The sequence below is a fragment of the Hippopotamus amphibius genome, chromosome 7 (assembly GCF_030028045.1).
Source record: "Hippopotamus amphibius kiboko isolate mHipAmp2 chromosome 7, mHipAmp2.hap2, whole genome shotgun sequence".
In the NCBI taxonomy this organism is placed as follows: Eukaryota; Metazoa; Chordata; class Mammalia; order Artiodactyla; family Hippopotamidae; genus Hippopotamus; species Hippopotamus amphibius.
The window spans coordinates 63,805,819-63,819,947 of record NC_080192.1 but is presented as its reverse complement, the minus strand read 5'-3'; the positions used below and the strand labels follow the sequence as shown (position 1 = coordinate 63,819,947).

Here is a 14,129-nt window from a genome sequence, read left to right as displayed (position 1 = left end):
CAATTAAACAAATAGCTTAAACTAAATTAGAAAAATCCTGGGTATTAGAGCATTTGGATTAAATATATTCAAAATATATATCCATAAATTATTAGGGAGTTAATAATCATACTGGTAGGAATGCAAGTAAGTAAATAACAAGCCAGAAAAAAGAAATCAATGCAAGAAAGTTATATTATGTAAAAAACATCAAATAACCCACAAAGGACTGAAAGTTCTCAAGACTTCACAACTGGAATTGTAAAAATGTTTGTTTGTTTTTATTTACATAATTAAAGCTTCCTGTACAAAACATTGAATTTTTCCATATATGAAAAGAAGTACAGTTATCAAGGCCTGTGGATTCTACTCATTTACTGTGGTTCAGATCCATCCACTTCTTCCCGTTCCTGTTCCCACAATGTATGCAGACATTCGTAACCTCTAGCCCTAATCACTCACGCACTGCAGCTTTGCCCTTTCCCAATCCGTTCTCCACCCTGCAGCCAGAGGAATATTTAAAAACACAAATATGACCATGCATTCCCCTGCCTAGATCACCAGAACTTCCTAACGCCTTCAGATTGAAGCCCAGCCCCTTGCAAGGACTACAAGGCTCTAGAAGCTTCCTCCAGCTCACTGACTTAACCGGATTTCTCCATGGGCTCCAGAACCAAAATGCTTATGCATTTGCTACACACCACACCTCTGCATGCAATGATGTTCTTTCTGTTTGAGAAACACTCTCAATTCACAGCTGTCATGTTAATTCCTACTCACGTACCACTTCCTCCAGGTGCAGGATTTCACTCTCCCTAATCTCACCCCTACCACACACACAGAAGGTTAGGTGCATATCACAGCATTTAAGCATTGCAGTAACTATAGCTGTTCAGTACGCATTTCTCCTTTACACCTTGTATACCTTCATTCTTACATCTCACCTGGCAAACTGTAAGTTCTTAATGAATGATCTTAGCACTCCTGTGCCTAAACCTTATTCCAAGGCCTAGAGATGCCATGTCAGCAACTTAAGGTCATACATCTTTAGTTACTTACAGGGCTTGAAGTAGTAGCCAGGTACCTGAATCCCAGTTCTGGGCTCTTCGCAATATCCTAGGCCACTTCCAGTAGCCATGAAGTAGGAACCACTTCATATAAATAAAGCAGAGAACGTTATTAAGGAGTACTAATAGAAGTATTAAAGTATGGGACTTCCCTAGGGGTGCAATGGTTAAGAATCCAACTGCCAATACAGGGGACACGGGTTCGATCCCCGGTCTGGGAAGATCCCACATGCCTCAGAGCAACTAAGCCCATGTGCCACAACTACTGAACCTGCATGCTGCAACTACTGAAGCTCCTGCACCGAGAGCCCATGTTCCGCAACAAGAGAAGCCTAAGCACCACAACGAAGAGTAGCCCCTGTTCACCACAACTAGAGAAAGCCCATGTGCAACAACGATGACCCAATGAAGCCAAAAATAAATAGATAATTTTTTTTAAAGTATGAAAGTATAACAAACATAATAACTGTACAGATGTTACACTTTCAAAAATTTTGGCATGAACTCAGAGAGGCAGAAAATTTCTGAGTTTGCCTGCTCCATCTTTTAAGTACCTGAATTAGAAATCCAAAATTGCTCTCTGAAAGTTAAATGGTCCTGCTTGCTGGCTCTCATTTTTATGCATTTGGCCTCCACCTTGCTAATTTCTTGAGAACCTGAGCCCCATCTTGCATTTTCCTTACCAGTGTGTTTACAGCATTGTGATGGGGCCCTCTCCTCTCCTCTCTCCACCCTCACCCTAAGGTAAAGAAATACATAGAAAACTGATGATCTTAACCCGATATGTGAGTTCCCAAATGTCTGCAGTCAGAATGATTGTACAGAACATCAAAGAAGGAGATGAGGCCTGGGGGAGCCTCTCTGATAAATAACTGTGTCAATTTCCACAGCCATAGGGAGGGTTAGAACTGGGAAGGGACTGAACAAGATGCTCTGTGATAATGCACTTCTTTAAGCAGAGCTTCCTCCTTGCCTGACTGCTGTCGAGACCAAGAATCAGTAAGACCCTTTAAGAATCCCTGAGCCAGCCAGAGTTCTGGTTCATGGCTCCTTAAAGGACCAGCACTTCCCCAGGAGCATCGATCTGGGCCTAGGAACAAGAATAAAAATAGTTATTTCCTATTCAAAAAAGATGAAGAGTGATATTTGGAGAAGAGGTCAACAGAAAAGCTCTACTTCTTCCGATTCCTTCAGCATAGATCTCCGAGGTTATGCATTTGGGTCTTTGATCTAAGTGATCTACACAGCCCTCCAGCTCTCCACTGGAGCTGTATCCCAACCCTGGATCCCACACCCTAGTCCAGGGTTGTTATTAATCTCAGGGACCCAGAAACCTCTTTTCCATGTCCCTGCAGTGAGCTGGGGTCCTGCTGTGAAATGACTGCTGCCACCTGAACACCTGCTGCTTCACCTCTGTCTTTGGACTAGACCTCCTAGAATATGAGTACACCCCCTGAGAAGAGCACACAGTTGGAGGAAGCCTAGGGAGTGCACACTGGAGCATGGAGATGCTCCCTGGGGTCGGACAATTCTCTCCCATCGCTATTAGCCTTGGTCCCTTAACCTTGTCAGATTACAGACCCTTGCCATCCTCATCCACGTGGGATACAGATGTCCCATCACCACTTGTACTCGCATGCCAACATTTCCACCCACTGAACACCAGATCAGTGAGACAGTTACAACTGGATGGAGAAATGAAAATATATTTAAAGAGAAGAAGGAGAAAAAAGGAAGAAAACTTAAGAAGGTAAGGGGGAGGTATGAAAAACCAGGCAGAAATAAAAATGGCAACTTACATAGAAGTGGGTATGTCATGGTGACATTTCAGCTCAATGTGATTGAGACCAGACTGTCCTACTTCTCAAGCATAGGTATTTAAATCTTGCAAGTGAGGAGTCATACAATGAAAGAGAAAGTATGGTTAATGTTATTCAATGCCCCACTCCTTCCAAAGTTGAAGCAGCCAAGAACTAGAAAATAAGAGCACAAAGATTTCCAAGTGAAGGGTCCTTAGAGACCCTCAGACACAGTGTCACAGAGGAGGGGCAGGAGTAGAGGGTAGATGACAAGGCTGAAATTAGAATCTACGTCTCATTTCTGTACGGAAAACAAAGAGTGAAATATGAGAATATGGTAAGTATAGTAGTCTAACATTTCATTTTCTTTTTCTGTTGTAGAATAAAAATACATTTTTCTATAGGCTGAGAGGGCTGAACAAGTGGAGAAGGAAAAAATGAATGTAAAAGAAAAAGAGAATTATTAGCCAAGCAAATTCCCAGGGGAAATGGGAAAAGAAAGAAGCAAAACCACAAGTAGAACGCTTACGATTAGAGGAATTTGAGATTAAGATTAGAGGAACTGTCTGATTTAAAAGAAAATAATAACTTTAAAAGCAAAATACCAATCAGTTATAAAGACTGGATCATGAATGGTGTTAATTTCCATTTTCCAAAGTATCTTCAGAAAACAAGATATGGTATACTCTCTTTTCTTTAAGAAAAAAATGAAATTCTGTAGGAATAACTTTTCATTTTCCTCCCTCTCACTCTTGGAAGTTTTCTAGCACTCAAAATTGATATTATAACATGATTTACTTCTGAGCAGTCACTACATTTTTCTAAGTTCTTTTCCGTATCCCTTAGTAGATAGTTTCACTAGATAAAATTAACTGCCTCAAGCTACCACATTTTAAACAGAGGCTGGTTTTTTTCCATTGATTAGCAATCATTTTACTTTTTGCTCTTGTATCATTAGAGACTCTCTTGACAGTTTCAAGTTGTTAAAAATACTAGGTTTGTTCCTTCAGCCTTTTACTTCATAAATCACTACAACAACTATTTACGTAGGCAGGATAATAGTGCCAGAAAATAGGTCATGGAGCACTGAGCCCCAATTATACCCACCCAGCTAGAAATCAATCCTATAATTTTAGACAAATGCATGTAAAAATACTAATTTTTGCCTTGTTCTTAACTGAGAAACTGGAGCCACTTCTGCATCCTACCTCCCAAAACACTGGGTGTGGCACAGTGATGAGTATTATTATGAAGTGGACTTCAAATTCAACATCAGGGAATGCCTGAAAATATATGTTGTATTTACAGGTTCCTTTTTCAGAATCTCAAAGTTGCTTGATTTTTTCAAATCTCTATTACATTGGCAAGCCACAAAACCAAGCATTGGGAAGGGATATTACCAGAAAAGTAAATCATAGGAAGTTTCAGTAAGTTTCCCACCCAATGCAATATCAATTTGTTTAATATCTGAGAATAGCATTTAGGATTCAAGACAGATGCCTGTGAATTCTAAATCAATTTCAAGTCAATATGCCTGGGAAATAAAAAATACCGAAGTGTTCATTATGCAGATATAGAGCAGATATGTATAATTCTGTTACAAAGAGAAATGCAACATTATATTTAGTGAGAGATTTTCAAATATCATTAAGAACTGTCTAGATTTGCTGGTGTCAGAAATGATGAAAAATCTACAACTGGTTAACTACCTTAAGTGTTTAAATATTCAATAATATTTTACTAGCATTACTTTTGAGAAAGTACTGAAATTAATTGCATTTACTAAATAACTGTTTTAAACCACACCAAATGGATTACTATGTCTGAATTGGTAACTGAGACAGCTCCACATGTTGATTTTTGTCAATGTGTAAGAAATACAATTTTAAACATTAGATAATGCTTGATGCAATTTACACAGCTTGAGAACTAATATACATTGAATAATAAAATATTCCTTGGTTAATATACTCAGCTAATATAATATACAATTAGTTAACATAACTTAGTTAAGATAAATAAGTAATAAACACTTAATATGTATAATGGCATATAATAATATATAAAGTTAGTAAAAAATAATTAGTGAATTAGTTAATATGCCATCTTTTTAAAAAACATCTTCGACTATTCTATTTATGTGTTAACCTCCCAAAGCCTTATTTGTCCAGCATGAGGAGATACCACCCTATTAGAACAGTTGGAAAGTACTCCAACCTACCTTGCTAATTGATTTTCTCCACATGGCCTTAGATTTATTTTCTGAACCCCAAACCATAATACCCCAGTGATGCCACAGTTGTTAAATTCACTGCGGGTAAAAGCTCCTTTGAATGAAAATGGTTGAGATAGAAAGAGGGTGAGAAGCTGCAGTCACCATGCCCTTGGGCAGAAGGTGGTGGCAGCTGAAGAGCCTGGACTGTCCCTCAAGAGAGCCCTCTGTATTGCTGCACGTCTACTCTACGACCAGGTCCTCAGGCTTTATTGTTCACTTTTTTGATTATAAAATAAACTATGATTATAAAAGTGCAATTGTGTCAAAACCTGACTAAATAATCTACCTATTCTCAATCTTAAAAAGCACCATTTCAAAACAAGAAAGCACCATTTCATAGAATAATTTTGTACCTGAGGTTATAATTTTCTATCCCGTTTAACTGATGAGACATTTTTATTCTAATGCACTCACTAAAAATTAATGTCACATTATAATGTGTTAATATCTGAGTGTGTGACCTGCTCATTTTTGTTTCCTTAAATTATGGGTTCATCCATTCTTATTCCAGAGGGGGGAAAAAACCACTTTATCATCACTTTGCCAAGTTCCAAAAAAAACCCTCTTAGAATTTTTATATAGATTGTATGACTATTATAAAAATTGATAGGGTCAATAGCTTTTCCTACTTGGGACCATGACACCATTTACCAAAAAGTAAAACTTATCCCTCAGTAAAGTAATATAATTTTCTCTCTTAGGTCCTACATCTGTATCAGGATTATTTCTAACATATACAAAGAAATAAAATTAAGTAGTGAAATAAAAGGAACAAACTGTTTTCACTGTTTATTTTGTGAACAGGATCACTTTTCCATTATTATTATTTTTTTTACATTATGGAAATCTAGTGATGTCTATGTTTATTTTTAAATCAATAACCTTGCTGAAGTATCTTACTAGTTCCAATGAATTTTCCATTGTCTCCTAAAACTTTGTGAATACACTACATATTAAGGCCCAATTTCTGTGGTAAATACTAGAAATTTATTTTATTTAATCCATATTATAATAACTTTGGAAACAGTATATGGTCTGCGTTCGGTATACAGATATTTTTGACTAACCAAAAAATTAAGGGAAAGAAGAGAGATGTCTGTGAAAACTGGAAAGAAATATCTGTGTATCAAGTGTTATAATTATCCATCTCCAGGCCCTTAACAATTGTTTGCACCTGGTCCTCTTTTCTAGCAGGCAGCCAGGCATCTCCTGCCAAAAATTCATGTCAACATATCCAAAAGCAAGCTCCTCACCTTCCTCCACAGCTATTAAGGAACCAATTTTTCTCCTATGACTTCCTGTTACATTGTATTTTATCACTTATCGCAGGGGTTCCCAACCCCATGCCTGTTAGGAACTGGGCCGCAGAGCAGGAGGTGAGCAGTGAGCGAGGGAAGCTTTACCTGTCCTCCCCATGCTCCCCATCGCTCCCATCACTGCCTGAACCGCCCCCCCTCCCCCAGCCGCCTCCCCCCCCCCCCACCGCATCCATGGAAAAACTGTCTTCCACGAAACTGGCCCCTGGTGCCAAAAACGTTGGGGGCCACTGACGTAAAGGGTTTGAGTACATTCTATTTCCTTTATCTCCCTTACGGGAAAATACAACTCTTAAAAGCAGATACTAATTTTTTTATAAATGTTTGTAGCTCACAACACATGTAGGTTCTCACTGAACATAGGAGGAACTCAACTGAATTTCCCCTTCTCACAGGTGGGCCATAACCTGGCCCAGGGGCAGTGAGAGCTGTCATCCTGGGATGTTCATGACAGGCGTCCTTCCCACTCATTCCATTGCTTGGATATGACCAGACACAGTGAGCCATCCTTCTACTGCTCCCCTCACTGGGACACAGCCCTAGAAACAGAAGGCTTGCAATGTGGGGCATTCATGGGATGTGCCACCCAGAGGGGCTGATGCGAGGAAGACCGGGACCCCGGATGGGATGAGAGGGCAGTGGAGTTTGCTTGCCACTGGCTGAAAATGAAGAAATTGAGAGCAGTCCTTCACCCAGACACAACATAGGGGCGAGCGACACCCACACTGCCTAGGACATTTGCCTCTTTAATAATAAACATAAACATGAAAATGATGAACTGTCCCTAAGGTAGCCTGTGGTGTAGGAAAGCTACAGTGTTCAGCGTTTCTACTTGCATGGGATCAGGTCCTCTTCAACACAGTTGGTAGTTCCTTTAAATACCAGTCAACTAGGTTCTATCGAGCTATTGGATTCCTAGTAACAGTCATACATCATGTAGTTTATCTTACTATCAACAGCCTCCAATTTAGGTAAATCAATGTATACCATCTTGGTGGCCCTTCATCCCAATGATTTTTTTTAGTGAAAGCACATGCCCACATCACCCGGATGCTTACGTCAAATTCGTTCAGGGCTGCAGCCAGCTCCCCGATGCCCGTGTGGCCTTTGGCTTCATCGGTGGGCGAGGTAGCTTGAGCAGCATTGGAGATGCCGGCAATAGCCTCCTGGACTTGTTTGAACACGTAATCTCGGTTGGCTCTAGTGGCGGCAACGTCCGGGTGGCGGAGAAAGGCTTGGGAGGCCGTGTACAGCATTGTGGCATTTTTCTTGAGAGCCCCTCGGGCAGCTGCCATCTCATCCCGACAGTGAGGGTCCTTCAGCTCCTGTGTGTGCAAAACACAAACCCGTCACTTTCATGAAGCTTGCCATGGAAGTGTCTATAATAGAGCTTAAAGTCACAGACTTCAAGGACCACATGAATTTTAGAAACCATCTCCTCTTGTAATCAAGCAGGACCCTATGAGGCCTTCCTAGAATAGACCCCCACCCATATCCTCTGTCTGCCTTTTGTCTGTAGAAAAACGTTAGTCAGAGAATAAATTTCATCAAAGAGATGAGAAAATGCAGAAAGAAAGGAAAACAGTCAAGCAAAATAATAACCCTTTAGCCATTAAGCAAAGTCAAGGACATTTTGTTCTTCCTCAAGGACTATAGATAATATTCTAAGCCATGTCCTTTGAGCTGTTTTGCAAATACTGAAACCCCCACTAGGTGGAAGAAGTTAACTGTATGCTGTCCACAAGCACGTAGACCCCAGATGAGCTGGAACCAGAAGGGTAATGATGTTGACTCCCGGTGACCTCACCACCAACCCATTAGAAGAATGTCCACAAGCTGACCATGCCCTGCTCCTTGAACACTATAAACGACTCCTCATTACCCCCTCCAGGGCAGGTCACACAGTCTTGAGGGCATTAGCCCACTGCTCCCTGCTTTGCCAGGCAAAGCAATAAAGCTATTTCTTTCTACTTCACCCAAAACTGTCTCAGGGCTGAATTTCAGCAACACTCTCCCTTGTGTTCTGTCTAGTTGCCTAGACTTTGCACATATCATTCTTTCTATGTGAAATATCTGAGCATCCCTCTTCCACCCTAACCTTTCCACCAATGGGGACCATCCTCTGAGAACCCACTCTCCATCCAGCTCTTTAAGCTACATCCTCTTCTATCTGCTCCCACAAGACTCTCTTCCCTCCTATCACGAACACTCGTCAGGCTTTATCGTGTTTACTTATTTAAATATATGTCTTTCTACTAAAGTCTATGTCTAATGAAAGCAGAGAGCCCTAGCTATCTTGTTCAGTGGCTTTTTAGTCAATAGCACCATGTCTGGCCCACAAAATACATTCAATATATATTGCTGCAAGAATGTAAAAACTGAGCCACTGACAAGCTAAGTGGCTTGCATAGATCAGAGTTAGTTATCAGCAGACGGAAAACTTCATTCTTCTGATACTCTGCCTGCCTCCAGATTCAATTATAATTGCAAACATGGGAAATCGAACTTCTCTGATTTTGCTTAGAGCATCACTGTCACTTCATCAGCATTTTCAGAACAGAGTTCCTTTATTTAAAAAAACTGTTTTTGATGGCAGATCAATCATTTGAGTTTAGGGAATAATAAAAAAAATAGATCAAAGATGATTTGCTTTCTTAGTTTGGATGTCAAAATAGTACCACTGGGGAGTCTCTTTATTTTCAGCTTTAAAGAGTATTGTTAGGAAAACGTTCACAGCATTTTGGGAAATGTTAAAAGCAGTCCTGTTCTCTGAGAGCCAGGTTGGACTGCCAGCTGATTCTGGGAGAAAATTTCTCTAGCTTCAAAATGTATCATTAGAGGGTATTTGAACCACCGGGGTTTTATTCCTATTTGCTCATTGGTACATGATAAATGGATGACCTGGAAACAGTGAATTACATCTCTCTCTTTTGGGTCAAAATAATTCTGAGACAAGCATATTAAATTTGATATCTAGGATGGTCATGACAAACTGACATTAGGTAGTAAAAAACTAACTGAGCCTGTGACCTGATGTAAGCATACAGGGGCCCGAGAGTACCCAGGGAGTACCTGCACCATATGGTCGGGCCAGAACTGACCTAAGTAGGAAGCTGCCTTTGTGATCACAGGTTCCTAAGGCATTTGATGATCTGACTGACAGTAGACGCAGCTGATCTACTGTCTAAGCCTACAGAACTACAAGGTTACTTAAACTCACTTGCTTTCTCCCCTAGATTTCCAAAATCTTTCCCACCTGTTGTCTTCTTGCAGCTACATAGTTAAGTTTCACCATCTCTTTTCCAAACTCTTTAAAGCGATTTGCAAGGTCTTGCTCATTTGTAGCATTTTTGACAGCTTCCAAGGCCTCCTCCACCTGAAACGATTAAAAGAAAATCCAACTTATTTATAACTGGATTGGATTTCAATATTACTAAACATGTTAGAAATGCTAGTTTATTAAAAAAAAAAAGTTATGCATTAACATTTAAGTAACATAATGGGAAAAAGTACCCCAGCAAGCATTTATAATCAGAATAAATATTTGTTCAGCATTTACATAATATTTTGTATATAAAAGATAATTGCTGAACTCCTGAAGCATATAAAATACTATGTTGATTGTATTTTGAGCTATGGTGTTGTTAAGGAACATGGACTTTTAATTTCAAGTAGAAAAATAAAGGAAAATGTACTTAAGAAATATGCAATTGAAAAACAAACTCTAGAAATCTTCAGAGAAGGAAATGTTTTGCCAACAAAAACTGAAGGAACTCCTGGGCTGCGAAAAGTTTGAGATAGCTTAAATTAAAACCAATCTTCTTGGCATCACCTCGAAATCTGGGACTAAAGGGATTGTAATTTTAAGCTGAGTTTACATCTTGCCATCCAATTGAAGGGAAAATATTGAGCCACGAGAAGTAAGTAAATTAGAATTTCTGTTGCCATGTAAGGTGGCATCAACTAGGGTGAACAGAATAAGAATCAGTGGAAATAGCCGAGAACACAATCCTGAGCAAACAAGGCACAAGACTGAACCATGTTTGCAAAATCAGAAGTTCTTCATTTGGAAGGGAGTCTAGTAGAGAGGCCTCAACTAGCACAGGCTTCTGAGAGAGGCAGCTGAAAGAGATGGCAGCTCTGAAAGAGTAATGAGAAATACAGAGAATGTATGGGTCAACTACAGAATTCCAATTGGCTCTAGCAGTTTAGACCAAATCAAAGGACAATGTACAGACAATTGTTTGACAATGCAGAAATCCAAATGACCACCAAAATGGCTAGAAAAAGTCACAGATTAACATAGTCCTATAGACATACACCTTTGTTTAACTTGACACATTCATGAAGGTGGCCACTCCAACTTCCTCACCAAGTTTCACTGAGTGGAGGAAGAGAATAGTGTATATAAACCAGTGATAATGGATGTCATCAAATCTTTCCCTCCGTAGATATGACAATACCATTCAACTTACTAAACTGGCTAACATTTCATTATGGAAAGAGTTGCAGCAGGCAACGGCATTGTTTAGAATGAGGGTGATGGGGGTTCAGTCTAGACTCCAGAGAATATTAGGTTCTCATTCTCATCTTCTATGGAAATTCTGCATCTTTTTTCCTTTCCACTTGTAAGAACAGAAAATGATTTAACTCATCCATTTTAGTCTTTTCCAATTCCTATGCAGGTTCTAATTATACTCAAGGAAAAGAAAGAAGTACAGTTGAAAAAAGAACTGTTGTATGTTAGGATGTTTTTAGGCACTCAAGTCAAATGACATTTTATGGTATGAAATCACCCATTTAAAACATTTTCATGGTTTAATGAGAATCTTATACCTCAAATCTTTAAAACAACAAATCAGTGATGTCTCCCTTCCTAATAGCTTTATAATCATTTTACTGTGGCTATCAACAGCTTCACTGAGAGGACAGCTCTTGGCAGTTAATTTGTTCCTGCTGCTTATTTGAGTTGTAAATCTTTTCTCAGGATATAAAATCTGGTCCCAGGGAAGAGCAAAATAATTATCTCAGAGGGAGCCAAATCTTGGATTTTTTTTTATTATGTATATATAATAAAACAAGCTTCTCGGTTGTTACTCAGGCCAATTTGGAGTATTTATTTTGTTTTGTTACACATAACTTATTTTCTCATTGGTTTTCTCTGAAGAAGCCAGATGCTAGTCCGAATTTATGTTTCTAATTCAAAGAAGTTCTTTGGAAAAGAAACACCAATGATAGTGTCTGTCTGTGTAAAGGTAGACTTGGTCATACTCAGAGTTGTAATCTAGAAGAAACTGAAAGATAACCTAGAGAAAATTTCTCATAGAAAAACACAGTTCTGAACCTATTCAAGGCCCCAAAGAAATGGAGAGAATGAGACTAAAGTCCAGGATTGAGCATGTTAACACCAGCCCAGTACACTGCTATTAGAGAAATGAGAGAGAGACAGAGATACAGAGGGGAAGAGAGAGAGAGCGAGAGAGAGAGAGAGAGAGAGAGAGAGAGAGAACAGATACAATGTTGAAGGGATGTGGACAAGGAATTAAAAACAACAAAGGAGAAGGGCAGTGACCAGGCACTTTGGAAAAGTCAAAATTAATATAAAAATCAAGTTTTTATTTTTGAACAGAGCCAATGTTCTTTTGTCCTTTTTAGGTGTCTGGAGAAAGGAAATTGACTCCTACAAGCCAAGCAGACACCTTTTTAAAGGGTAATCCTTACATAGAAGAGGAGCCTGGGACACTTTTTCCACCTACCTGGGCCCCACAGAGACACATATAGGTCAGTATGTGTGGGGAGGGGTCTGGGGTCAGATCGGTCTGTGTTCAAACCCCAGCTCTGTCATTTGTAAGCTCTGTGATCCAGGGCAAGTCACTTAACCTTCCAAAACCTGAGTGTCTTCATTAATAAAACGAAGGCAGCAGAGTCTACACACTACAGAAGGTTGTTTGAAGAATGATAGGAGATACAAAATAAAGAAAAGAAAGCATATAAATGTAAAGTACTAAATAAGGTGGCCAACTAAGTCCTGATATAAAACAAATATAAATGGGTTAAATGCTTTAATTAGAAGACAAAAACTCTCAGATGGGGCTTTTTAAAAACATCCTGGAATACGTTATTTATGAGACAATTTAAACAGTAAGATTCAAAAAGTTGAAAACTAAAGAATGAAACCTTCACTAATGAATTTGAAAACCTATACGAAATTGATAAATATATAAAATGCTGATACTGATTTTAAAAAAGAAATAACAGAGAACGTGAATAGACCAAAGGATGTTACAGAAATGGAAATGGCAGCCAAAGACGACTTCTCTACTCTTTTCCCAAATAAACCAGGCATATGGAAAAAAAAACAAAGAAAAAAGAAATGTAAAACAGAAAATACTTAGCAGAGTGCCTGCCAAGAATTAGGAGTTCCTTACACAGAGATACTGACCTGCTCTGTAATATCTACTTAAGGGCAAACATTGCTCCTGGATGATTGTGAAGAGGAAAGGCTACATCTTGCTCTTGGAATGTCTGCAGGTGACAGGGACCTGGGAAGAGTGGAAGGACACAGACAGCAGGCTGTGTGATGGTTCTGGGAAGAAAGGTGGTGCTTGTGGACGAGGTGTTATCAGGGGAGGTTTGGGGGACTTTGTGTGCTGGGTTGGGAAATCACTTCCAACAAGCTGATAAAGGGGGCCCTTAGAGGCAGCTGCCACATCCTTCCTTGTAATGAGTGCCCTCCGGACCTCAGACCCTACCGACAGCTGCTCTCCTCCCTCAAGCCAGGCTGGGCTGACCAGCACCAGCTCGAACCCTCAGCTCTGGCAGGGCTTCCTGTCCTTAATACTGGAGCCTGTGCCTGGGGACAGCTGAAAAGACTATAACTTCTAGACAAGATATTAAAATGTCCTCTTTATTTGGTGGGCTTAGACATTATTTTCAGAGCTTGGCCCTTAAAACTTAAAATTTTGAGTCTTCTCACAGAGCTTATTCAAAATAGCCCCACCCCTATTTCCAAAAATCAAGCCTACTTGCCAGTATTTAATCAACAGCTGTGTCAAATTGTTTGAGATGGACTCTTTAAATCTAGTCTCCAATTTTCCTGACTGAAATTGCACTTATTTACTCTGCTGTAAAAAAAGTAGTCTGAAAATTCATGTATTCAACTCAATACTTACTAATAAGCACCTCCTAGGAGCTAGGCAGGTATCAGGGATGGGGAGAGCATTGAACAGAGGCTCCGATCCCCCCTCCTGGACCTTGTGATCTGGTTCTCCTGTCCGCAGTCTCTGCCCATATCAGTGCTATCAATCACTGTAGTTGAGATCATCATTTCTGTTTGGACAGATGGACATCTTTCCAGGGCTCTACTCTTGATACACAGCTGATTGGATTTTAAGTGACATTGATGAAACTATTTAATGTCATACAAAGCTCTCGTTAGGATTTGGATTTATAGCTATATTTTAAAATGTTCTCTTAGAAATAGGAATTGGCCAGATGAATGAAAGAATGAATATAAGATTGTATATTTAACTACTTTACTTGCTGAGCCGTATACTCTGGTTCGACCCGGGGTATCTCAGCAGCAGCATCCTTTATCTTTCTGCCTCCTAAAGATCAGCTGGCCTTCTTGATTAAATTTTCTGTTTCCTTGTTAACAAGTGAAGAAAATGATTTCATCAGAAAGCAAGAATGA

The 14,129-nt window shown here is 39.6% G+C and overlaps 1 protein-coding gene across 2 annotated transcripts in view; it reads right to left on the bottom strand.

Annotated features, from left to right (window-relative positions):
* Positions 1-14,129, bottom strand: part of CTNNA2 (catenin alpha 2) — a 1,170,309-nt gene that overhangs the window by 763,796 nt on the left and 392,384 nt on the right. For both annotated transcript variants that reach the window (XM_057742313.1, XM_057742314.1), the window contains exons 5-6: positions 9,693-9,812; positions 7,495-7,761 (exon numbers count right to left, since the gene is read on the bottom strand). In XM_057742313.1, the coding sequence (XP_057598296.1) occupies positions 7,495-7,761; positions 9,693-9,812 (387 nt within the window). The remainder of the gene's footprint in view (positions 1-7,494; positions 7,762-9,692; positions 9,813-14,129) is intronic.